Below are 13684 nucleotides of genomic sequence, written 5' to 3' on the forward strand. Positions count from 1 at the left end.
AAATGTTAGTAACTAATGCTTCTTTTGTGAAAACACAGTAGCTCTTTTAAAACCATTTGAAGGCCAGGGAAAACATTAAAGGGGTTTTTCTTTAAAAGGTCTCAATGTGTGTAAAAATAAATGTTCATAATAATAATCAATTTTAAATATATTATCTGTCATTGGATAGTTAATATATTATCCACCAAAGCTCGTTAAGTTACTTTTATTTTCTTTACTTACTAATTTGAATTTAAAAATCTTGAAAATGTCTCTTTTATTTCAATACATAAAATAAAACACTAGCAAATTTTGTTTATTAAATATAAAGGAATTTGGAGCTAATATTTTCATATTCAGAGAGAGAAAGAATTACATTTTAGGTTCAGTAGTTTAAAATTATAATTATTTTTTTTTTAAACAATCGCAGTTTTGCTCTTTTTTCTATTTCTTATTAAAGTATAGTATTGTTTTGTCCAAATTAGTATAGTAGTTTCTCAATTATGACCAAAAATTTATTGTATTTTTGTGTCCGTTTTTGTTTGTTAGGATGTTGATTAACTGTATAAAATTTAGGTTTCGCACGTAATTATTAATACGATAGCAGCCATTTGTCATGCTCTTTGAGATGGTTGATGGAGAGGTCATTTAAGGGTTTTTTCCTTAGCCTCATTAGCAAAACACTCAAACACATTGTACAGAATTTTATGTGTTAATGATTTTAAAACTTCACCTTTTTTAAATTTAAAAGGCATTTCTCAAAATTCAAAAAAGTTGAAAGAGGAAAAATAAAATAAAAAATTTCCAACACAAATAAATTTGTTGAATGTTTTTTTCTAAAACAGAAGCTTTTGAAAAAGAGAAAAGATTAAAAAAAGGAATCGAAAGCTCTAAACGATGTTTCAGGCGCGAATGCTCATTTCTCATCACTCTAGGGCTAATACAATAGACCGAAGAAAGAATCCATTTCTCCCACCGAAACCAGTCCTAAAGAGGGACCCCGCACCCCTACTAGAAATAATCATACCTCGTTACCATAGTCACTGCCACACCTCCAGACGAATGTCTATCAGAGTACCAATCGTAGAAAAACAGTATGTTTTCCACATAACTGTTTCACTTAAATATCTTAAGTTGATTTTTTTTCGGGTATCGAGTAGGGTGTGATAAAACTTGTCCCATTTGATATTGGGAATTTTTCCTCAAATTTATCCACATAAGATTTATCTTACTTATTCTTTTCTTCTCTACCATCATTTGGCGTTTAGACACTGAGGAAATTTCGTGTTTATGGAACTGAAACTATAGTATGTCCATTCCTGTACTTTCATTTATGCTTTATTCACATTGTTTTTCAGCTTTAATCCTTTTATAGCGATGTTTGTTGACTGTTTCTTACTTAGTGCAGTTGGATTCTACCTAAAAACTACTTTCGTCTGAAGTTTTCACATTTATATGACTTAAAATATGACATATCATATAAATATGACATATTTATATGATGTAAAATAAATGAATGCTATTAAGTTAAATGAGATTAAAATTATAGCTTTCCCAAGAAATTAAAATTTTTTACTCAGACTCTTCATTAACTCATCTTTTCAGCTGTTTTCTTTTATTGTCTTAGGCCCTATTTCTAGACCTATAGTTAGTGCTACTGTTAGTATAGTTAGGAAAATGAAAGAGCGATAGTAGTATAGTTTTACTAATCCAGTGCCGATAAGAACTAATTTTCTGGCAGTTTATCAAATAGACAAGTTTGAGATAAGGTTTCTCCACTATACTTAATTTCTCTATCTAATAAAACAGGAAAAATAGTTTTGAAATATTTAGAAAACTGAAGGTTGAAAAACAATATTATATTCTTAATCTATAGAAACTTTCTAAAAATTAAGCATCTTTTATTGAATTTCACTAATTAACAAAACATTAAAAAAGAAAAAGAAAACAGGAAAATTTAGAATGATATGAATTAGAATATAATTACATATGAATGAAATAAAATGATACAAAAATAATTTAACAGCCATTTAGACTGTTTTTCTTTTTAAAAAGTAAATCGAGGAGAGAAAGAAAACTTCATTTTCTTCGCTTCTTCTGCAGTTTTGCATGCCTGAGATAAGGATTATCCATAATATCATTATCTGTGTTGGTGTCTTTCTGATTTTCAGAATCTTCATGTGGAACTAAGAAAAAAAAATTAGACAGAGATGTTAAGTTTTAAAATTTAACTGTTTCAACTTTTTCTCAGTGTGAAAGAAAAGTGTCAACGTTCTATTTTAGGTTAACTGCTAATTTCACACTTATAATAATGTAAATAATAATCACAGAAAATATTTTTTCCTGTACATTTAAATTAGTTGTGATATCATTAACAAATGTAAAGATTAAACTATAGTAATTATATGAAATTAATTTAATGTTTAAAAACTAGTTGTGAGAGTCATAAAATAGATTAAATGGGACTTTTTGGTTGGCTGGCGTAAGAAAAATACAATTTTTTTTTATTTAATTTTATTTTTATGTGAATGTTCATTTTATTTAGTATTTAAAAAAATAAATAAAATAAGAAATAGTAAAATAAGAGTTAGCAGAGGTCTCATTTTTTGGTGATTTTTCCTTCATGCCTGGCTAACCGAAAAGTACCAAATAAATAACCCAATAACAATATTATTATTTTTGGCAGTTATAATCAAAAAGAATAATCAATACTTTTACTAAACAAAGCAGTAAAAAGAGAAGAATTCTTAAGTGGCCAAATAAATTAACATCATTAACTGCATTTTCCTAAAATTTTAATGTAAAAACAAAGGATGCACAATCATCTGTGGGCAGTGGGTCCCAAAAACTAAAAAATACAGAATTGGGGGCCAACATTATAATGAATGAATAAAAAAAAATTTAAACAACTATTACCGATTATATTACTAAGCAAATTATGGTAAATTTATAGGCACGCAACGGAAATTTAATTTAAATTGACATTTTTCCTAATAATTAACTTTGACTAAAATTCAGAAAATAAAATTTGTTATTAGTACAGCATTTGATAAATGTGATGATTGTTGCTGGAATTTTGAAAATTTATATATAGATACATTTCACTGCAAACTTTGAACCCAATGCATAAATAAAACTTTCAGAAAATCTAAAATGGGCAGAATCTGATACTTTGAGAAAAGCTGTAAATTACTGTGTCAGGGGTAAAGTTCAGAGGCAGGGGCTTTGGGACCACTTTCAGTTCATGGAGCATAGGTGGGGCATCCCTGGTCAAAACACTTAATTGATTTCTTACTCACAGTTGAAACAATTTTCTTAAATAATTAATAATTAAGGTATGTATGGAAGAAGAAAAACAACATGAATAAAATAAGGATATAAAAATGTGTGTTTATGTAAAAGAAGTCTCCTGTCCTTATTTGTGCTTTATTTAATAAGTAATAATATCACTAAATAACAATTTTTTCCAGAAGTATTTAGTTAGAATATATTTAATTTTTTGTTTTATGGAATTAATCGATTTGACAAGTTCTTGAGTAAGATTTTTTGTTTAGCAAGATTGGGGTTTGTGTAATCCATAATAGAACCCCTCCTTTTTTAAAATATGTTATTTGTCAACAAAACATAAAGAAATGGAGAGGTCTCTTTTAATTTTTGAATTATTAAGCTGTTTTAATAAATTAGATTATTTACTGAAGTAATCTATTCTTTTTCAATTCATATAGTGGGCTCCTTAATTCAAAATATCTTGAATTATTTTGCTGACTTTAAAGTCTGAGTACAGAGGAAATATGTAATCTAAATGCAGTACAAACTAACATTAATACCTGTGCAGCTTTTTTCTTTCAACCCAAATGTAAAATTTCATTTTAGCACATAGTTTTAACAGTTTTTTAATTTAAATATTTAAAATATGGTTACGTAAGCCAAATTTATAGAAGAGGGATATAGCAAGGTAACAAATACCATATAGCAAAAATATCCGTTTCTTTAAATAAATACAGCAACAGAGCTTTATTTAATATATTTCTATATAAATATTTTATAAAATAGTCTTCTACTGCCTGCTATCTTTCTTAAAGTTTTTGCGGTTTTAATAAAAAAGAAAGCTGCACCTTTTCTGAGGTTCTTATTTATTACTAAACATTAAACTTTTAAAACAATATTAGATTAACAAAGTTTCGCATCAATCCAAAATAAAAACAAGGAAAAAATAATATAAATGCACAGGTAAAAATGTAAAAGGATAAAAACTCAGTGATATTTTATGTTTAAATAACACGATTTATGGAAAAATTAATTACACAAAATACAGTTACTTATCAAAGTTCTAACAAATGAAAATTTTTATAAGTAAGTCTCACTTATTAGTTAAGACTAAAATATACGTTAATTATATAAATAAACATAGAATTCTTTTATTCTGTTTTGGGTATATCAAGAGCTAATGTTAAACTAGGTATAAATGGTTAAAATCAATTAATATGATTTTTTTTTCATTTTTAAAAATACTAGCGAACATGATTTAAGATATTTCAGAACAGGCTCAGTTTTTTTTTTGGTTATTTATTCAGAATATTGTTTAAAACGACAAAAATAATACTTTAATATTAAATTATACTGCAGATTAATTGTGTACTTACATGGTGGTGATGGCGCAGCTGCTGCAGTATCAGGTTCATCATCATCAAATAGTTGATCTCTGAACAGTAGTGCAGCAATATATGGATGAGGAAATGTTTTGCATGCAATCACTGAATTAAAAATAAAATTTATCAGAAACATGCTTACATTAGCTAGACTTATTTACAGAGCATGAATACATCTACAGTGAAAATAATTTGTAATGCAAACGACGGGATCAGGGCAATGTGTTTGTTTCATCAAGTTGCTTGTTATACAAGTGGCATGCATTTTTTTAAATAAAAATATAAAGTTAAAAAATAAAGTATAAAATGTTTTTAACTTTGTGCTATACTTTAGGGACTGCTCGACTTAGAACACTCAATGTGCTAAATATTATTACTAACATCTTTATGGTTCATTGATGGTAAAAACAGCACTTTGTAGTGTGGAGAACTTATACATGTCTTATGTGTCATACTTTTTCAAAAAATTCTTAATAATAATTTTGATCATGAAAAGCTTTTTGACGTTTCTCTAAAAAAGCATCAAAATTATAGAAGAATATGATTATCAAAATTATAGAAGAATGTGATTATACCGTCTGCTAAGTTCCGATTCAAATTTAATTATACTTCTATCCTGTTGCAAATAAAATAAAAGCAACACTAAAAATCAATAGCAGACTGGTTATAATAATGACAAACATAAGGTCGGATAAATACAAGCAACAAGAGGTATAATCTATTCAATGGCTTGCACATAACAACAGTTAATCCTTTCAAACAGCAAGACAGATGCGGGACTTCACATTGTTACTTTTCATTACTTATTTGTACATAATTTTTTTTTTTAAATTTGAACAAGATAATTTTTTTAAAGCTTTTAGTTTCAACTTGAATGTTTTATGAAAACTTAAAACAGTAGCGCACGTTTTGATTTGTAACATAAAATAAAAAGACGAAATATTAACTTGAATATGCATTATGTTGCGCTCTACTACTAATGTACAAAAGAGAGAGAGTACAAAAGAGTATGCAATAACTCGATTGCTTAAATAGTAAGCAATTTAAACTCTAGTCATTTTAAAAATGCAAAGCACTAAAATTGCTTTTTGTTGAATTATATGGGAAAATAAAGTTGATAAATATGGGAAAATAAGTAAATGGTAGGTAACAGAGTGGGTAAGGTAACAGAGTGGGAAAGCTGAAAGTCGAACAAAATTTGCAATGGTATTGTCCTGTAAATTACTTAATATAGGTCATATGTGTTTATTAAATATATATAGCCAATATTTAAAAACTACCAATATTTAGTGCCTATAATTATACCTATATTTATTTTAATAAACTTAACATTCAATTAAATACTAAAATATAAGTCAATAAATTAAGTTACCATAAACAAGGCAAAAGAGTAAGAGTAACGCAGGGGAAAAAGAAATTGCAAGTCAATAATTTACTTGGACAGGATCAATTGAAAACAAGAAATGTTTATAGAAAATTGAAAAGAAAACAATTTAATCTTTCAATAAAAAAATCTAATGAACAATGAAACAATAAATTTAATACAATAATGCTAGTGGAGCAAAATGGAATACATAATAGAAAGCAAATAAAACAGCTTTACCTTGTCAAAGTTTTATTTTCTTAGAATATAGCAAATAAAAAAAAAAATCTTTAAAATGGCTACCTAATTTAAAAATAGACCTTCTAAGGAGACGTGGGACCCATTTTTGCCAACTCGAAGAAAATAATTTAATACAATAGGTATAAAAAATCCCGAAACATTAAAACATTTGATTTTTACTTGAAAGTAGTTTTAAAACAGTATCTTAGATAAGCTGTGCAGTATATTATAAAAATACACAATTTTCGCAACTAGATAAATTATTTTCAAGTAATAGTTGGTTTGATTACAGTAAAATAAGAGGAAAAAAAGACTGAGATATGACAATTTTGGCTGTATCTGATGAATTAGAATGGCAAAACAGGCAATATTTTTTAAATACCATTTCTGTGCATCTACATTTACTAAAAACATATTTTAAATTAGTTTGAATACATAAAAATACGATTTGAAATTATATTTCAGCAATTAAAACCAATTTACTCTTAAATTTATGTATAAATATTTTAATCTTCTCTTAAAAGCCAGTCAGGCTTAGTTTAATGCTTAGTATTTTAAATAGCAAATTAGCAAAAAACATACAGCACTTTCCAGAAATTTATAGGTGTTTTTTTCTGCGTTCTAAAAGCTAACACATCAGAAGCATTTTTCCCATTACATAAAACTCTACTATAGCAGTAGGAATACAGTTGTCAACAGCTTTATATAAATGTGAGTTTTTGATCCCTGACAAATTAATAACTAATAAAATAAATTGTTTGAAAAACGGTTAGAAATATTAACTTAAATATTAGACGTGAATTTAAAAAACAAAATAGAAATATTTGCAGTTTCAAATTTGATAACGATGTAAAATTATGGTAAAATGAAATACACACATTATAAAATATATAGAGATATATTAGCTAATACATACATGGAAAAAGAGAATTATCATCTGGATACAATGAATTTGTTGGACCAGTTTTGGCAATATATCTTGTGAGTGCTCTTTCAATATCATGCTTTTGAGTGGCTGCTTTTTCTCTAATAATTTCATATTCTGTAATTGGTTGTTTATGAGTCTAAAAATAAAAGTAAGTCATGCTTTTTTGAAGTAATTGTAATATTGAAAGGATAGTAAGAATATATATTAATAAAAATAAAATAAATGTTACAAAAGTTTTATGTTTCAACAGGGTTAGCATGATTTAAATCACCTGATATTTTTTTTAATGAAATAATTTATTTAAATTAAGAGTAATTTTCAATACAATTTATAAAAATACTCACAAGGGTTTAATTTTTTTTATAGCTTAATTTCATTGATATTAAAGGTTTCATCTGGAGAAATAAAGAGAGAGGAGGATGTTTAAATTAGTATTTGCTGTATAAAATGATTTAATAAATTCCCCCCTCCACAAAAAAAGAGACTAAATATGGATAAAAGTTTTATGAAACTTTTTTAAGCAATTTTTCTATTTGCTGTAAGTAAAATAATTTTCTGTTTTATCGACATATTTAAATTATAACCTTTTAGTTTTATGTTTATTTAAATACAAGTACTTTTAAAACTTATTAAATAAGTAGTTAGTATAGATAATAAATAAAGAAAGACTACATGTTCTGCCAAGAGAAATTTAGAATAATTGTTTGTTTTTTTTCATGTCTTTTTTTAAAATCTAAATTAATAAATTCCTCATTTAATGTCTAACTGACAAATTGGGTCTTTGTCATCACAAATTTATGTGGGTGTTGAGCTTGAACAAAAGTACATATGATTTTGTTTTTTCATTGATTAGTTAGAAATAATTAGATAATTATTTTAACAATTTTAGTTAGAAAGATTAAGCATTTTAGTTATAGTAAATAATATTTAGCATTATAAATATGTTTTATCAGAACTGTGATAGGTAAATATATATAGATATAAAAAATAAAAAAATTCGACTCTTTTATCTGTTAACAGCATTTAAATCTGCCAACAGTGCTTCAGAGAAAACAATGAGTTATAAATCAATGCATAAATTTTTTCCTCTGCTTTAACAATTACTTTAAAATCATAAATTTTTAAAAGACTAGGACATTCCACCTCCTTGCTTGCTAATTGATTTTCATACATCATTGTTTGTTTTTTCTTAAATGTCAGAATTTTGCATAAATTCATGGAACATTTTTGTTTCAAAATATACCATTATTTTTAGCTTTATGCAAGAATATTTTGTTAATATAACAATCAAAACACCTTCGAAATTTCAACTTTCTAAGTCTTACATATTTTGAGCAGCAAAGTAAAATGTAACCACAAAGCAAAAAAATTTCTTTAATAATTTTCAAACAAATTGAAAGTTTGAGGGAGAAAAAAACTCTGTGCTAAGTTCGTAAACAAATGTGGCCGTTTTACTTTTAACATGCCAAATTTCAACTCTGTAGTTGCATTTCTGCAGCCTGTAGAGAGGTTTGTATGGTATTTTTCCAACAATTTAACAGTTAATAATTCTCTAACAAATTATAGAATGTTATTTTTTTAATCCATCATCTGTACATTTCACTACACACCTTTGTAATTTCAAGTTTTTAAGTCTTATGTGTAGCAAAACAAAATGTAATGCTAAGTTTTATACAAAAAACAGTAGTATCGGCCTTTACAATTTCTTAAATATAGAGGGAAAATTGTATTTACAGATTACATGGTCTTGATAAAAGTCTCTATTAAGTTTTTAATGAAATGGGATCGAATTTAATATAACATTTTAAATGAATACATTTCTAATTGAAAAAATACATCATTCTCAATAACATAAAATTTTAATTAATTATAAGTAACTAAGCATTCATCAAATAGACTTTTGACTTTTGCCAGTTTTGTGAATCCAAAATGTCATAACACTTTACATTTTCAAAATTTATAAACTCTATAAACAAGATTAGTATAAGAGCATTCCCCTTAAACAATGGTAATTAATGTGGCATAAATGTTTATGAAAAGAAATGAATGTTTATGAAAGAAATGTAAAAAATTACTGGAGTTCTAATGTAGGTATGAGGATCTGGAAAAGGAGGATAGTATTCAGGTATATGGCTTGGTAAAGATTTCTTTTCTCCAGCTTGTAGGATTCGTGACATGGATGACCTTGGCAAGAAAGAAGCTAAAAATAAGGGGAAAAATAAGCATTTTAAATGTTAATAATAAAATGCTTTCGAACTAACAAACCACAACATAAATAAAACAAAACAAAACAAAAAATCATAAAAAATATGTAAACGTCTTTAATAGTAATAAATAAAATTAACTGAAATTAATAGTTGAATACCCTTCTTTAGATAAATACAGTGCAACCATGATTCTAAAAAAAATTAAATTAAAACTCCCTAATGATCCTCAGATTTTTTTTATTTTTATCAATTTCTTTTTTGTTTTTCTGTCAGACCTAGTTTATGGCATCATTTGATTTTGAAACTCTCAATTCATGATAATGATTAAGTGGTTAACTAAGGTCAAGTCACTTCTTCAGCACAAACTCAACATTTAATTACTATTTTCCTTTAAAATACACGACAAGCGTTAAATGAAGGTTTTTATTTTATTAAATTTTCAATAACATTTAACTTGTTAAAATTAAAGAAAAAAAAAATTTGAAATCACGAGAAGAACAAAGAAAATGACTCTAAAAAAACTAGATTTTGTAATTTTTAAAGATGTCCAAAATCGGTAAGTAAATCAAAGGTGTACAATTGTCAGAAAATAAAAAATGAATAAATAAATCCAAATTAAGAAAACATCATATAAAAAAAAATTACTATTTTCTACAGTAAGATAATTATAAAATTAATAATTAAGAAAAGACTAAATAAAAACTAAATAGATAAAAGACTAGAAAGTAAAGATTTTTTATAACTTAAACCCACAAAACATAATAACATGGGTATAGTATAAAAATATTGTAACTCAATTTTTTATAACTAAGTTATTTAGTTATAGCTCTGAACCATACTTTGAACTAACCATATTTAGAAAATAATAAGTATTGGAACAAGACAACTCTTAAAAAAAGACTTTTTTTCTCCAGAAAATACATGTTTTAGAATTACATTGCTTTTGTTATTTTAGCATCATATCACATTAATATCTACAGAAAATCTAAATAAACCAAAGGTGGAATAATTTTTAACAAAATAAAGTAACAAGAAATATTTCACAAGCAAAATATAAACTAATTTAAAATAACTTAAATCAAAACATAATTAAAAATTTCGTAATAAATATATCACTATGTATTGCATATGATATACAATATAATAGCTTTTCAGAAAGTATATTTTCAACTCTTATTCATATCCTCATGCAGGTTTTAAAAAAAAACCTATTACAATAATTGTAATTTCATTACAAAATTATTGTTTGAAAATTTAAGAAAAATTCGTTAAACATTGCGAAGATATGAGTAGTTTAAGTAGTTCTTTTATATTGTGTATGCTAGGGAAAAATGTTAAAAAAAAATTTTTTAAATTTTTTAGTGAATCGTATTTGGCAATTAATTAAAAAAAAGTTCGAATTCAATTTGAATATCTTAAAAATTAATTAGGAAATAAAACATGCGAAAGAAATAATGCTTTTATGGAGATGATCCCCAATAATGCCCGCGTCATTTTTAATAAATCTTGTTTTATAGTACAAAATGATATTTGTGGAAAACCCGTTATCATTTTTAGCTTTCTTTAAAAAAGTAAGAAAACTGCTTAAATTACTTGAAACTTTTTAAATTTTTAAGATATTCAAATAGGACTTTTCTTTTTCTTTTTTGCTCCATTTTTTTTTATAGTAACCAAATACGACTCACTGCAAAATTAAGATTAAAATTTTTCTTTTAAAATATTTTCGTGCACGCACAGTGTTAAAGAACTACTTCAAATACTCATTTCTTGTGCAGTTTTTAACCAATTTTTCTCCAAATTTTAAAGCAATAATTTTGTGACAAAATTTAAATAAGTCTAAAAGCTTTGTTTAATTTTATGGAACATTTTTAAATTTATAGTAGAAAAACGTTAGACAAATAAAAAAGATTTTTTTATTTTTCATTTCTGGTTATCCTTACATATTTTAAATACATATAGAATGTGTAAGGGTGAACAGATTATAATTAGTAATAATTAATAAATTAAAATATTAATTTTAGAAGAGAATGCCTGAAAATTTATTTTTTAAGTTTTCATATATGCATATATTTTTATAACCGTCGTTGAACAATCGATCCAATGTTTGGGTTTACGACTACTAATGTTCAACTCCATCGCCTTGTAATTTTGAGCCCAATCCAGAAGTCATTAGAACTCCTGGATCAAGTATTGGGAGAAATTTGCCTTCGTGGAAGACTTTTTTGATAGAACTCACCCGCATTTGAGTTACATGGAGAGGAAAACCACGAAAAGCTCACATGGTTAGCCTGACGGCAAGGGGACTCTAACCCTTGATCCATCTACCACTGAGGATATTTTACGTCAGCACTGTGGTCGGTGCGAGCCGGATGCAGAATTCGTATCGACCAGAAATCACCAGGATTCGAAATCGGTTCAACTCATTGGAAGGCTAACGCTCTATTCCCTGAACCATCTAGCTCTTACAAATATTTGCAACTATCCAGACTTATACATATTATGCTTATCTTAGCGGCCCATAGCAAATAAGACAATGTACAATGTTTAATTTAACATATAATGTGAGGCTGATGTAACGCAATCGACAAAAAATATTGTACAGAGTGTCAAGAAATAATTTGGACAAAGCTCAAAGTCTCGTAGATTCAAATTCATTTTGGAAGCTAAAAATTGGCTTTTTCTGTACACAAAGTTTCACATTTAAGAATGGCACATTTTCCTGACTTTCTTGCAGCAATGGCCACCTTATTCACCATACTTGTTGAATCAACTGGAATTTTTTCTTGGGCCTATCTCAGAGACCAGGACATAGGCTAAACCTCATTAATTTTGACATCCCCAAAAAGATTCTTATGCTGCGTATGAGAAAAAATATCAGTGAGTTGTGACACAGCGGAGAAATTTTTTGATGCCCTTACAAATCTGAACTGAAGACAATGGTGGGCCTTTTGACTTAACAATGTTTTCATGTTTACTTAAAAATGTCATAAGTATATTTTAATAAACATTGATATTATATGTAACCAAGTTATTTCTAGACCCCCTGTAAACAATTCAAACCTAGAACTTTTAAATAAATTTAGACAAAATCATCTAATAAGCTATAAAATAATAGTATTGAAAAACACTTAAAAAATGTATAAAGTAATACCACACTTTATTTTATTTTACAAAAATGTACTTCTACGTACAGATTTAATTAGTACAAAGTTAATGTTTCACAACTAAATTAATATTTACAAAATAATTATGAAACTTAAATGGGCTTTAAGTGCATAGGTATATTCAAAACAGACTGAGTATACAAATTTTACTTACGTGTAGGAAGCGTAATTTTGTTAAGTCTCTTAGCATAAGGTACCAAAGCATCTATATTTTGACCTGGTGATAAAAAAATAAAAGTTCATAAAAAGAGAAAAGTTCATGAAAGTTCATAAAAATGCAACATTGCTTAATGTTTTTTTGAATACTTTTAAAGTATAAGGACATCCAAAAACATATTGAGCAATATTGTTTCAAAATAAAATATTACTTACGTTTCTAAGATTTTAAGTATACAATTTAAATTTCTAAGTGAGAGTTTGAAACCAATTAAAAAAAAGAAAAGAAGAAATAAAAATATGTTATTAACAAATATATATTATTAACATATCCAAGTAGCTTCAAAAAAGTTTTTAACCTGAATATTATTTCGACTTATGTGTGTTTGCGATAGAGATCCCCGAATAGAAAATTTTCAAAATCTTCAATGTCTGCAAAATTATAACAATTAATTTAGATTTAAAAAAAAATTAAACTCTAACATACCCATATCAACTATAGCTACCATGACGTCACTAACAAGGGATTCAGTGCGACCACTGAGTTCAGTATATGCACGAGTGCTGCGTGAAGCTTCCACTATATCTGGAAAAAAACAGTTAATTATAAATAAATATTTAATATTATTGTAATACACAAATAACTACACCGAAGAGCCATTACTTTATCACCACCATCCATCTATAACAATGGGCTCGCTCAGGTTTTCATGGTTTCTCGCCCAGGAACAATGTTTTCATGGGGCACATTAGGACCCATAATTCTCATAGAACAATCCCTGACGTCTGTATGCTACTTGAACATAGTTTCAGACCAGGTTCACCCATTCATGGCAGCAGTTTTTCCTGCGGGGGATGGTGTTTACTTACAGGATAATGCACCATGTCATAAGGGTCGAATCGACATGGATTGGTTCGAGGAATATTCCAGTGACTTTCAAGTCATGTCTTGGCCCCCAAATTCACCTGACCTTAATCCAATAGAGCATTTGTGGTCC

At 26.9% G+C, this 13684-nt stretch overlaps 1 protein-coding gene across 3 annotated transcripts in view; it reads right to left on the minus strand.

Moving 5' to 3' along the window:
• Positions 1-1859: 1859 nt before the first annotated feature.
• The window catches only part of LOC107456289 (transcription initiation factor TFIID subunit 8), a 90610-nt gene continuing 78785 nt past the window's right edge, over positions 1860-13684 (minus strand). For all 3 annotated transcript variants that reach the window (XM_043039424.2, XM_071178735.1, XM_043039425.2), the window contains exons 2-7: positions 13174-13272; positions 12685-12747; positions 9235-9359; positions 7148-7295; positions 4623-4733; positions 1860-2165 (exon numbers count right to left, since the gene is read on the minus strand). In XM_043039424.2, coding sequence (XP_042895358.1) covers positions 2059-2165; positions 4623-4733; positions 7148-7295; positions 9235-9359; positions 12685-12747; positions 13174-13272 — 653 coding nt within the window. In that variant the 3' untranslated portion in view covers positions 1860-2058. The remainder of the gene's footprint in view (positions 2166-4622; positions 4734-7147; positions 7296-9234; positions 9360-12684; positions 12748-13173; positions 13273-13684) is intronic.

This window comes from Parasteatoda tepidariorum, chromosome 3 (assembly GCF_043381705.1).
Source record: "Parasteatoda tepidariorum isolate YZ-2023 chromosome 3, CAS_Ptep_4.0, whole genome shotgun sequence".
NCBI classification, from domain to species: domain Eukaryota; kingdom Metazoa; phylum Arthropoda; class Arachnida; order Araneae; family Theridiidae; genus Parasteatoda; species Parasteatoda tepidariorum.